This window comes from Carcharhinus amblyrhynchos, chromosome 10 (assembly GCF_965287045.1).
Source record: "Carcharhinus amblyrhynchos chromosome 10, sCarAmb.v2.hapA, whole genome shotgun sequence".
Taxonomy (NCBI): Eukaryota; Metazoa; Chordata; class Chondrichthyes; order Carcharhiniformes; family Carcharhinidae; genus Carcharhinus; species Carcharhinus amblyrhynchos.
Genome location: NC_137333.1, coordinates 102,283,388 through 102,296,283, shown reverse-complemented (window position 1 = coordinate 102,296,283; position 12,896 = coordinate 102,283,388). Strand labels below are relative to the sequence as shown.

Genomic DNA, 12,896 nt, shown 5'->3' with positions numbered 1-12,896 from the left:
TATTCTTGTCAGCCAGTGGATTATTAGAAAGACACTGGGGGGATATTGTGAATAGATAAACAGAGTGGGCTGGTGGTCTTCTGTCTGAAACTGTTAATGTGGTCTTACGAAAGGCATTCTCTACCAAAAATTAAATGGGAGTTCATTGGAGGCTGTGTTAGCAGTACTGGATGGAATGTGTTTTATGCAATGTTATACATAACACTGCAGTGGAGCGGCTGTTATGAGTGGTCATTACATGTCAGAAAAGTGGCTTTGTTTCTCATAATTAAAATATATTAAATGTCCTCCATTCTAACCTGCCTAAGAATATAGTTGTGTACAAAATCCTGAGAGTCATTATTTTTTGACATTTTAGTCATCTCTTTGAGCTTCGACTTTGCTTGCTGTTCTTGTTTGAATTTTTAAATGACTTGTGTTGCCATTAATTTCAGCCCAGTGACCACAGTTGGCATGTTCAATGTTGACATATGCTTGTAAACCTCTGATATAATTAACTAAGATAATGGTTAAGTGACAGTGAATTGTTACAAAGGAATCTTATTAATTAGGAAGTTCTTGTGACTTTATAAACCACTACAAAACTTTTGTACGTAATGAACATAATCCAAAAATTAGACTTGTTGTCAAATTCTGTAGAGACTATTATTGGTTATATATTGAATAGACTTTTTAGAATACAAATTATTTCTTCTCTTCCATTTGTTGTGATGCACTTCTGCAGCTGACAGCAGCCCTCTCTCTCACTTGCAAGAGTCTGGTCTATTAATGTTGACAACCTATTTGTATACGAGAGCACCACAAATTGAGTATGCGACAAGAATAACAGGATAAAATTTGGGGTAGGAACCCTGGCTGACTTTTTGTTCCCACATTATTTTCAGAAGCACACAGACCAATCCAGCTGGCATTGCTATTGCAGCTGGGCCTGCTAATTACTAGGTGGTGCATTTACACACTGAGGCAAATGATATGCCATGAGCAGAAACTGTTAAGCATGTTGTTCTTGGCTCTTAGAGAAATTAACATGCACTTGATGCACTCCTACATGGAGACAGAGCCCTCATTCATTAGATTTTTTTTCTGTTGAAATCATGGAATGAGTATCTCTCATTAACTTGGACATTCTTCGTCAGAGGAGTTTCTTCACCAGTAAATTGTTACACACAAGCAATGAATAAATCATGTTTCAGAGGTTCCTACAGTTCCATACAATTTACTGTTTCACAATCTTTCTGATTTGCTCCTGACCATCTCCAATTTTAACTCATCCCCTTCCATCATCCAATTTAACCCACTTCCCACTTTAATATGGGAAAGGGCAAGAGCAATAGGAGCATGGGCACAAAACCAAGTCCCACATCATCCTGACATGGACATGTCATGGTTTCTTTATCATTCACTGGGTTAAGTAGTGGCACTGCCTACCTAGAATACCTTCACCATTTGGACTATAATAGTTCAAGGTGGTAGATCACTTAGCAAATAACATATTGGGATGGGCAGTAAAGCCAGGCTTTGTCACCAGTATCCACACCCTGAGGATGAATGGAGGAAGAAATCCTATAAATAATCGGTTCTGCCTTTATTAGCGTAACGTGTTCCAATGGACTTGGCCTACAGGCAAATGCGAGACTTTTAGTTTTATCTTGCAATTTGATAGATTTGATGATCCTCATGATTTGCTGAGAGATAAAATCATAGAGGTTTACAGCATGGAACCAGGCCATTCGGCCTAACTTGTCCATGCCGCCCTTTTTTTTAAACCACTAAGCTAATCCCAATTGCTTGCGTTTGTCCCATATCCCTCTATCCCCATCTTACCCATGTAACTGTCTAAGTGCTTTTTAAAAGACAAAATTTTACCTATCTCTACCACTACCTCTGGCAGCTTGTTCCAGACACTCACTACTCTGTGAAACAGTTGCCCCTCTGGAACCCTTTTGTATCTCTCCCCTCATCTTAAACCTATGCCTTCTAGTTTCACACTCCTCTACCTTCGGGGATGCATTCAGGAAGAAGGCAAAAAATGTGGCGGAAGGTCTCCTTAAAGTAAAAGATTTTAAAATCAATTCCTATATGTTTATAAAGTGAAACAAATTTGTTTTGTGATGTTTCTTTCTAAAGAAAAGTTATGCTGATGGGTTAAGCCCTTTCAGTGGTGATTGCGGTCCTCAACATCCTCCTTCCTCCTCTCAATGTGTCAGTTAGAAAAGGTGACTGAAGTATAAAATCATAGGCTAAAGAAACACAGCCTCTCCAATTTCAAAAGTTTTTCTTTCACCAGCTTCAGAGACTGAAAATTTGATGGCATTGACTGGCGTATTATTATTCTTCTTCAAAAAGCTTTCCAAGATCTTCAGAAGAGTTTTCAAATTAAGGGTATAAAATGCTGACTCTTGTTTTCACTGCTCACTTTGAATCTTCAAATCTCTGCTCCTCTCCCAAAGCGCATGCTTAAAGCCCTGGATAGGCAATGGGTATATGTGTGAACGCTGATTATGCGGCTTTTAAAAGAAAGTGCAAGTTAATTTTAAAAGATTATTTTGTTCCATTGGTGACTTCTGTGGAAGCTATTTTTCTTTTTATTCATTTGTGGGACACGGATGCTGCTGACTGGCCAGCATTTATTGTCCATCCCTAGTTGCGCGAGGTCAGTTGAGAATCAACCACATTGCTGTGGCTGTGGAGTCACAGGTAGGCCAGACCAGGTAAGGGTGGCAGATTTCCTTCCCTAAAAGAACATTAGTGAACCAGATGTGTTTTTCCAACAATCAACAATGGTTTCATGGTCATCAGTAGATTCTTAATTCCAGATATTTTTTATTGAATTCAAATCCTACCATGTTGGGATTTGACCCTGCGTCTCCAGAATATTAGCTGAGTTTCTGGATTAATTTACACAGATTACAAATAATAATGGATAAATTAGCTTTGTAAAGGTTTATAGACTATCCTGTATTTTCTTTAGGAATTTTGTTAGAAACATGCTTGCTAATAAAACTCATTCTTTTTTTTAATCTTTGTCCCAGTTGTTGGATGAACTTCCCATGATCTACAGCTGCTGTATATTTGTCTACTGCCTGTAAGTACTTGACTAGTATTGGATTCTCATCAGAGTTGCTAACTAATAATGGTTCATGTCTCGTGAATCATTCAAGTTTTTAATTAAGCATCAGTCCTGTGATGTGAAAATCAAGTTAAACAATCTCACCTCTTGCATTTGCCCTTTTGTGTTATATTAACTGCTTCTGTTTCCATAATGAGTACATTTCAACCTTGGAGTTACAAAGTTTGCTTGAAATTTTAGGTTGCACAGTTTCTTAACTTAGGTTTTTTTCTCCTTCATTTGTACCAAGTGTTTGGTAATGCTGGAAATATTGAAAAGGAGTGTGTGTGTGTATGTATGTGTGTCTGTGTCTTGTCTGTGTGTCTGTCTTAGTTGAGTGGCTATATTTTGGCTGGAATTAGCTCAATGAAAGAGAAAGGAATATATAATCAGCATATGTATTTCAAAATGTTACCACATTGCATCTCCCAATACATAGCAACTGAATTACTTCATTTTTAAAAAGCTCTAATTTTCACCTTTCTTGGAGAGTGTGTGTGTGTGTTTGTCTCCGTCTCTCACTGTGAGGTTGCTGCTATGACCTCAGTGACTGATAGCAACTCCAATCAAAGCAAAGGGAGCCACATTGTGAAACCAGCCTGAGAGACAAGCCCACAGAGTTGCGAAAGTGTTTTTTTTAAATGAAGTTTACTGTGGTAGTTTGTTTTGAATACAAATTAAGTAATTGGAATATGTAGGAGAGGAGCAGTAGAACACTACAAAATGCGGTACCTTGTGACAGTCGTTCTTTACATAGAAATGTACGACTCTGAAGTTAGGACATTTCTTATTGTTAATTATTACATAGACCAGGATTTTCTGGCCCTATCTGTGGCAAGACCTATCACAGTGGGGCCCAGCTAAACACTCATTGACTTCTGGTGGGAAAGTCCATTGGCAGAACTGGGCAATTATGGCCATAAGTGTTTATAATACTGACATTAAAAGGTGTGGCACAAAATTGTGGTACAGAAAGTAAACTGACAAGAAATGTGCATCATTTGCAATTAATTTAAATCACGTATGAGTCATTTTCCTTTGACTTTGCCCATATTGAATAAAGATCACTGTAGTTTTCTGGTAAAGTGCAATTAGAGACAGGGACAACTGAAACAGGGCACATTGATGTAACTCAAACACGTTGTACCCCCGTCATTAAATGATACTTTGACTTTGTATTGTTATTTAGAGTTAAAAGTCTTCTGATCCATACCCAGTTGTGAATAGAGGTAAACAAGACTGCGTGTTTTTCTCTGCCATGCTTTCTGTTGCCCTCCATGATGGTGGTCCTAGTCTCAAAATCAGACATGGCATGGACAGGAAGCTGCTCAATCTGAGACAACTTCAAACAAAGACCAAATATCTTGATATGCTTTGTGATTTTCCATGTGCCAATAACTGTGCATTAACTGCCAGTATGAAGCTGGATATGCAGCGTTGTGCTGGCATGTTCTGCAATGCATTTGACAACTTTGACCTGATCATCACCATGAAGGAAACTGAAGTAATTTTCAAGCCTATTCCAGAAATGTCCTATCTTGAGCGCAGGCTTTCAATGTATGAACTTATCAGCAGTGCAGCGCATTCTCTCCAACTGTATGTGCTGATGATGTGACATATGTAAGAATTGCTAAAGCAAGTACAGCCTTCAGCAGACTTCAAGCATGATCTGGATACGAACTGAAAGTCTGTAGAGCAATACCCACTCTGCTGTGCGCATTTGCGAGCCTTGGACTGTGTATGAACCGCATGCCAAGAAGCTCATAGAATCCCTACAGTACAGAAGGAGGTCATTTGGCCCATCAAGTCTGTACTGCCCACATGCCACCCAGACCCTACTGCTCTAGCTCCACATATTTACTCTGCTAATCCCCTTGACACTAGGATCAATTTAGCGTGGCCAATTAACCTAACTCACACATCTTTGGAGTGTGGGAAGAAACTGGAGCACCCGGAGGAAACCTGCACAGACACAGGAAGAATGTGCAAACTCCACATAGACAGTTACCTGAGGCTGGAATTGAACCTGGGTCCCTGGCGTTGTAAGGCAGCAACCATTATGCCAGCATGCTGCCCCAAGATTGATCACTTTCGTTTGAGCTGCCTTTGGGCGACTCTGATGATCAGATGGCAACATAAAATATCAGATAGAGATGATCAGTTTAGCCAAGCATCCACACCATACTGAGGCAGTCATAACTGAGTTAGGTTGTTATGTGACCAGAACGTCTGATACTCGCTTATCGAAGCAAATTTGCTATGGAGTATTTGAGTCCATGGGTGTGTTCCAATGGCGGTTAAATGAAACACTATGAGGACACTCGAGGCTTCACCTAGTTGTTTAGATATTAACTTTGACTCCTGGGAGAACCATGCCCAGAATTGCTGTGCCTGATGCCACCAAGTGAAAAGCAATGCTGCCCCCTTTGAAAGCAAGCAAGCCTCAGAGGCAGAGAGAAAACGCAAGGAAAATAAATTCTGAGGCAGCAACTGATCTGTGGCATCCTTTCCTGTTTGCAGCAGAAGTTTTCGGGCTCAGATTGGCCTTGGTCACCCATCTACCCAGGAGCCCTACCAAGATCCTCAGGTGATAAATGAGCAAGAGAAAGAATTAAAAAGGGAAACTTGAGTTAGTTTGAACACCAAACCTCGGGGTACATATATATTGGCCTTGGGGTGCAGTGCAAATTCACTGTAATGATACAAAGGCTAAAAGGTGAAATTATGAGCATTGTTTGCACAAACTATCCATTGACTTTCAAAGTTCTCAGGTAATAATTGAGATATTTAAGTGTTTGAAAGATTTAACATAGAAATTATTTCCTCTGGCCATATTGTACCTTAAAATGAGTAGTTCAGAGGTGCTGTTAGAAAGCATGTTTTCACATAGGGTAATGGAAAACTGGAAATCCCTGTAAAACTGGTTGAGGCTGGGGTCAATTGAAAGTGTAAAAAATCGAAATGAGTATGTTTTGGTTAGGCAAAGGTGTTAAAGATTTATGACGTCAAAGTGAATAGATAGTGTTAAGGTAAAAGTCTGCCATGATTTCATTGAATGGTAGAACAGGTTCGAGAGAATGGATTTTTTTTATATTCCTTCATGGGATCTGGATGTTGCTAGCTAAGCCAGCATTTATTACCCATCCCTAATTGCCATTGGGAAGGTATTGGTGAGCTGTTGTCTTGAATCGCTGCAAGCCATTGGTGTAGGTACACTCAGTGCTGTTGCGGAAATTCTGGGTTTCAGGATTTTGACCCAGCGACTGACACAAGTGTTGCTTTGCAGTTCAGACAAGTGAATGAAGTATGACTTTTTGTTGACCTTCTATAACTGCAGAGTCTGGACCATCAATATTAGACCTGGAGAATGATTTAATTTTTGAATTGAGGTGATAAAGTGGGTCTAAAATTCGCCACAGCTAAGGTGTTGAAAGTTTGAGTGAGCATGTTTATTTGTACAAAAGGTGTATGATTGGATTGTTGTCTGCAGTATGCTTTTAGATAGTGTAGGCATAAAAAATCTGAAGGAGCTAAAGAGGGGGAATGTTGATAGGTGATTAGAAAAGAATGAACAGGTAAGTAACAGTGACAAAACGTTTTCATTGATAGTGCTATTGCAAACCTTTGAAGAGTAGTTTTAGGTTTTCTTAGCAACCCCTAGATTGTTTTGCATGTTTCGGAGGTAAAGTGTTAGAGCATGCCCAGATTTGTTTAAAGAAATTAAAAGTCACTTTTGTTATTTGAGAATAACAATTAAATGGAATGTGAACTTTATCGATTGCTGCAATAATCCTTGCTGACCAATTCAATTTAGATTAGCAGTTTTGCTTCATAGTCTCTTCAGCAAGTTCTTTTCACTTATTTACCCTCAATATTGCTGCCCGTTTGACATAACCACAAGTAAGGGTGAAGGACTTCAAGGCAAATACCTTGAGCATCAAGGCCCATTATCACCCCTAGACACTCATCAGTTTAAGTGGTTGATTTTGTTGGGATTCAGTGTCATGTCATTTAATTTTCTTGTTCTGCAGTAAGTGAATACTCTGGTTTTTGAAACAACTGTATCAAAACTCAATTGAACCTAAAGTTTTGTACTTTTCATGAAGAAATATATACCATGCAACTGAGTGTTTTCACAGTGCCTTTCCTAAAATTGTAAATTCATTGTGAGGATTCACACACACAAACTTTTCTCGTCACTCTGTGCTGCTGCAGTAAGATGCAGTATTCTGAGGATGGCCCTCAAGTGAGACATTGATTAGCAGATGTTAGTAAGCAGTGTTACCCTCATAGTATCATAGTCACCTAAGATGCTCAAAATTGAAGTCTGTATTTAAAGCAACATGTTATAATCTGGTAGAACATCAGCAGGTCTCACAGCATCTGTGGAGATAGAATTGAGCCAACGTTTCGAGTCTGGATGACTTCCTCAGGACTGTTTGGAGAGAAGAGTACTTCTTCAGAGAAAGCATTCCTGGAAGAGAAGTGGCAGTGAGCTAAACACCAAGGTAAAGGCAAAATACTGCAGATGCTGGAATGTGAAACAGAAGCAGAAAATGCTGGGGAAACCTAGCAGGTCAACAACATCCATGGAGAGACAATAGAGCCCTGAAGAAGGATCATCCAGACTCAACGTTGGCTCTGTTCCTTCTAAGAACATAAGAACATAAGAAATAGGAGCAGGAGTAGGCCATCTAGCCCTTCGAGCCTGCCCCGCCATTCAATAAGATCATGGCTGATCTGTCGTGGCTCAGTTCCACATTCCCGCCCTCTCCCCATAACCCTTAATCCCCTCTCTTATCATAAACCCATCAACCCGCGTCTTAAAAATATTTAGCAAGGCTCCACAGGTGCTGTCAGACCTGCGAAGATTCCCCAGCATTTTGTGTTTTAGTTTCAGATTCCAGCATCTGCAATATTTTGCCTTTGTTATAATCTGGAATGCATTGCCTGCCTCCACATGGAAGTTGATCCTGTACCTGCTTGTGGTGAGGCCCACTTTGAGATTCTGATAGACTGTTTGAGCATCCAAAGTTAATGGGAATTGTATTGGAAATTTGGGAGATTTTAATAGGGATGTTCAAAATTCTGAAGGCACTTGATGGAATATATAGGAAGAAATTATTTTCATTGGCAGGAGGTTCAAGAACCAAAGGGCACAGATTGAAGATAACTGGCAAAAAAGCCTTGGAGAAGTTTTGCAGTTACAATCTGGAATCCATTGCCGGAAATGGAAGCAAAATCAGTGGTAACTTCCAAAAGAGATTGAATCAATATTTGAAAAGATTGAAAAAAAGGGCTATAGGGAAAGACAGTGAGAAGTCTCACAACACCAGGTTTATTTGATAGCAAACGCCACTAGCTTTCGGAGCGCTGCTCCTTCGTCTGGGGAGTGGGGAAAGAGCCAGCACAGTCATGATGGGTTAAGTGGCCTCCTTGTGCTGTCTGCATGTTTTTGGGCATGATGGGACCACTTTGTTTCTTTGTTGAAGTGAAAGATTACTTTGATTTTCAGCATTGCTCAAACCAGGGACGTGCCCGTGAGTCTTTCCCCAAAGATGTGCGGATTAGGTTGATGGGCAATTTATCATGGCCAAATCTGTCAGGGAGATTAGGAGAGTAAATGTGTGGGGTTACGGGGATAGGACTTAGGTGGGATTGTTGTCAGTGCAGGCTTGATGGGCCAAATGGCCCCCTTCTGCACTATAGATTCTATGGTTCTAAGTTTCAAACATTAACTAAACTAGTTAGCAAAAGATGCATGCCTGCGTGGCTTGGAAAAGTAAACTGAACTCCCTTTATTTTGAGCCCTTAACTAATTTGTGAATCCTAAATCGGCATGGCAGGTGTTTCTGCTGATTCTTGTCTGACTGGAGTATGTATCGTGCTTCTTTCATGAAGCATTGTTTGCTTTGACCAGACAGCTGAAACTAAACTCTTGGGTTTGAATATGTTTTTACACATGAATGGTCGACTCACTCGTATCTGTGATGCAACTGTCAATATTCTGAATCTGAGGTTTTGACTAGGGAAGTGGGCCTGCCATGCACAATTGCACATTCAAAGCAGGGATGCAGTAGAATAAAGATAAGTTGCTACACATTCAATTCTTTTGTACACACCTGCTTGGCTCAAGTGATGCATGTTGCTGCTGTAAGCAGATTCCACATCCCTTTGGTTCTGGAGTTAATGCGCATTGCTCAATATTGGTTTATTTATAAGCCAATAAAGCTTGGGTGTGTAACAGCCCATCCATTTGATGCAAACAAATGAAATATAGTCATGCTTGTCGTACAGGGAAATGCAACTGCTCAAATAAAGATGCTACGAAATGTAATAACCAGATAATTTTAGTGGTGTTGGTTATAGGTTAAATATTCTAAAGGGGTTGCAGAAGCAGGGGAACCCAGGCATTTTTGTGCAAAAATTATTAGAGGTGGCAGGTCAGGTTGAGAGAGCAGTTAATATGCAACATCCTAGGCTGTATTAATAGGGGCATAGAGTATAAAAGTACGAATGTTGTGGTAAACTTGTATAAAACACTGGCTGGGCCTCAACTGGAGTGCAACGACCAGTGCTGGGTACCACACTTTAGGAAGGATGCGAAGACATTAGAGAGTGCAGAAAAGAATCATGAAAATAGGTCTAGGGATGAGGAATTTTAGTTAAGTAGATTGAAGAAGTCAGGACTTCTTTCCTTGGAGAAGAGAAGGTTGAGAGAAGATTTAATGGAGGCGTTCAGAGTAAGTCTGGAAAATATGTTCTCATTGGTGAAAGGATTGAGAACCAGAGGGCACAGGTTTCAGATAATGGACAATGGCGACATGATGAAAGCCTGTTTTATGCAGTGAGTGGTTAGGATGTGGAATGTGCTGCTTGAGAGTGTGACAGAGGCAGGTTCACATTGAGACATTCAAGAGGGAATTGGGCTGTTATCTGAGAACTGAGGGATGGGGTTGGGGAGAAGATGAGCAAGTGGTATGAGGTAAATTGCACCTATGGAGAACTGGTTCGGATATGAAGGCTGAATGGCCTCCTGCATTAAATAATTTTATGATTGGCTAAGAGAACTCTCCGACTGAAAATACTTGGGAATCTTTTATACTTGCCCAAGAGGCTGTGGTTAAACATCCAAAAGCTGGCACCCCTGTCAATGCAACACTCCTTCAGTGCTCACGGCAGTTCTCTAAGTGTGCCAGGGCCCATTGTGAAATTGCTCTCTGCTTCACCATCCCATTCCTTTTAAGGTACGCTTTAAAATCTAACCTCACCGTTCCTAATATATCTTTTTGTTCCATAATGATTTTTGTTTGAACCTTTCCTGCATTGGAACTATGTCAGTGGAATTTGTTCTCATTTGCCTTTTATAGCCCGCAGTTGGTATCAATTTGTGTCGAATGATGAAGGAACAGAAACTACTTGTAAAGGTTCAGGTTTTAAACTTGAGAAACACTCTCCCCATCCATCCACTCGAACGTACAAGGGAAAGTGGGAGAGAGTTTATTTTTAAAAAGAGTAACTTAAGGTGTAATTGGGGTTGTAGCATTCATTCAGAATTTAGCATAGAAGGTGAATTTTTCTGTTATTGTTATTCCAAATCCTTCCATGGCCTCACACTACTCTATCTCTAATCCCTTCCAGCCCCAAAACCCTCCAAGATCTCTACAGTCATCTAATTCTAACTGTGCCTTGAGTTGCCTGAGCCCTAAACTCCCAAATTCCCTCCCTACCCATCTTTGCCCCTTCTCCTTGCTTTCCTCCTTCAAGAAGCCTTTAAAACCAACTCCTCGACCAAGCTTTTGATCATCTGTCCTTCTATCTCCGTGTGTTTCTTTGTGTCAGGTTTTGTTTTGTAATGCTTCTGTGAAAGGTGATATATAAATGTAAGTTATTGTATTTATAAGGGCTGTGGATGTCGTCAGCATGGATTTTAATAAAGCATTTGACAAAGTCCGTCATGTCTGGCTGGTGCAAAAGGTTAAATCTCACGGGATCGACGATGAACTAGCTAGATGGGTACAGAACTGGCTTGGCCATAGAAAACAGAGGGTAGCAGTGGAGGGGTTTTTTTCTGATTGGAGGTCTGTGACTAGTGGTGTTCAGCAGGGCTCTGTACTGGGACCACTGCTGTTTGCGATATATATAAATGATTTGGAAGAAGATATGACTGGTCTGATTAGCAAGTTTGCGGATGATACAAAGATTGCTGGAGTTGTAGATAGTGATGAACATTGTCAGAGAATACAGCAGGATATAGATAGGCTGGAAAATTGGGCGGAGAAATGTCAGATGGAATTTAAGTAAAAAGTCTGACAACACCAGGTTTAAGTCCAACCGATTTATTTGATAGTAAACTCACTGGCTTTCGAGGTTTCCCTCTTCTTCAGGTGAATGGAGAGTTCTGGCTAGTGACTTTACTATCAAATAAATCGGTTGGACTTAAACCTTGTGTTGTCGGACTTTTTACTGTGTTTACCCCAGTCCAACACCGGCATATCCACATCAGATGCAATTTAATCCAGAGAAATGCGATGTGATGCGTTTTGGTAGATCTAATGCAGGGGGGAGCTATACAATAAATGACAGAACCATCAGGAATATAGACACACAGAAGGATCTGAGTGTGCAAGTCCACATATCTTTAAAGGTGGCAGCACTGGTGGAAAAAGTGGTGAAGAAGACGTATGGCATGCTTGCCTTTATTGGACAGGGCATAGAGTATAAAAGCTGGCATATGATGTTGCAGTTATATAGAACGTTGGTTAGGCCACATTTGGAATACTGTGTCCAGTTCTGGTCGCCACACTACCAGAAGGACATGGACACTTTTGGAAAGAGTGCAGAAAAGGTTTACCAGGATGTTGCCTGGTATGGAGGGTCTTAGCTATGAGGTGAGATTGAGTAAACTAGGGTTGTTTTCCCTGGAAAGATGGCGGTTGAGGGGTGACCTAATAGAAGTTTATAAAATTATGAAGGGCATAGATAGGGTGAACAGTTGGAAGCTGTTTCCCAGGTCAGAAATGACAATCACAAGGGGTTACAAGTTCAAGGTAAGGGCGGCAAGGTTCAATACACACAGGTGAGAGATTTTTTTTACACAGAGGGTGGTGGGGGCCTGGAATGCACTACCTAGCAAGGTGGTTGAGGCAGACACGCTAGGATCATTTGAGACTTATCTAGATAGCCACTTGAACAGACTGGGAATAGAGGAACACAAAGGGATGGTCTAACTAGGAACACGTGATCAGTGCAGGCTTGAAGGGCTGAAGGACCTGTTCCTGTGCTGTATTGTTCTTTGTTCTTTATTTGTGAGATGACTGGGTCTCGTGTCCAGATTCGTGTATTTGGCAATCATGCAACCAGTATAAAGACAGAGTGGTGTCTCCATTAGTGACGTAGCCAGTATATAATACCAGTATTGAAAATTGGCTACGTAGTTGGAAGCAAGCAATGTGGGATGTTTTTGATTTTGAATGTTGCGATTATTAAAACAGTCTGTGAAGCAAAGTGTGAAGTAAATTACCATGGAAACAATAATATATGCTGCTAATGTTCCATGATCCCTGAATAGCGAGTCATAATTTTTATAAAAGTACCTAGTTCTCTCCAGCACTTTGCTTCATTTAGCCTGATGGAGAAGAGTTGCGCTGGGCTCCACGGGCCCTTACTGTGTAATTTTGAGAAAGAACTGTGATTTGCGAGCTGAGTCAGATGATCACCAACCTGTTGTGAGGGGCCGAGACACAATCCATTTCCCACCCAACACACATGGAACAAAATAATGGGG

General features: G+C 40.6%; 1 protein-coding gene across 1 annotated transcript in view; it reads left to right on the top strand.

Moving 5' to 3' along the window:
* acer3 (alkaline ceramidase 3) overlaps positions 1-12,896 on the top strand; it is a 173,067-nt gene that overhangs the window by 65,965 nt on the left and 94,206 nt on the right. The window contains exon 4 of the mRNA XM_080197681.1: positions 3,033-3,085. Coding sequence (XP_080053807.1) covers positions 3,033-3,085 — 53 coding nt within the window. The remainder of the gene's footprint in view (positions 1-3,032; positions 3,086-12,896) is intronic.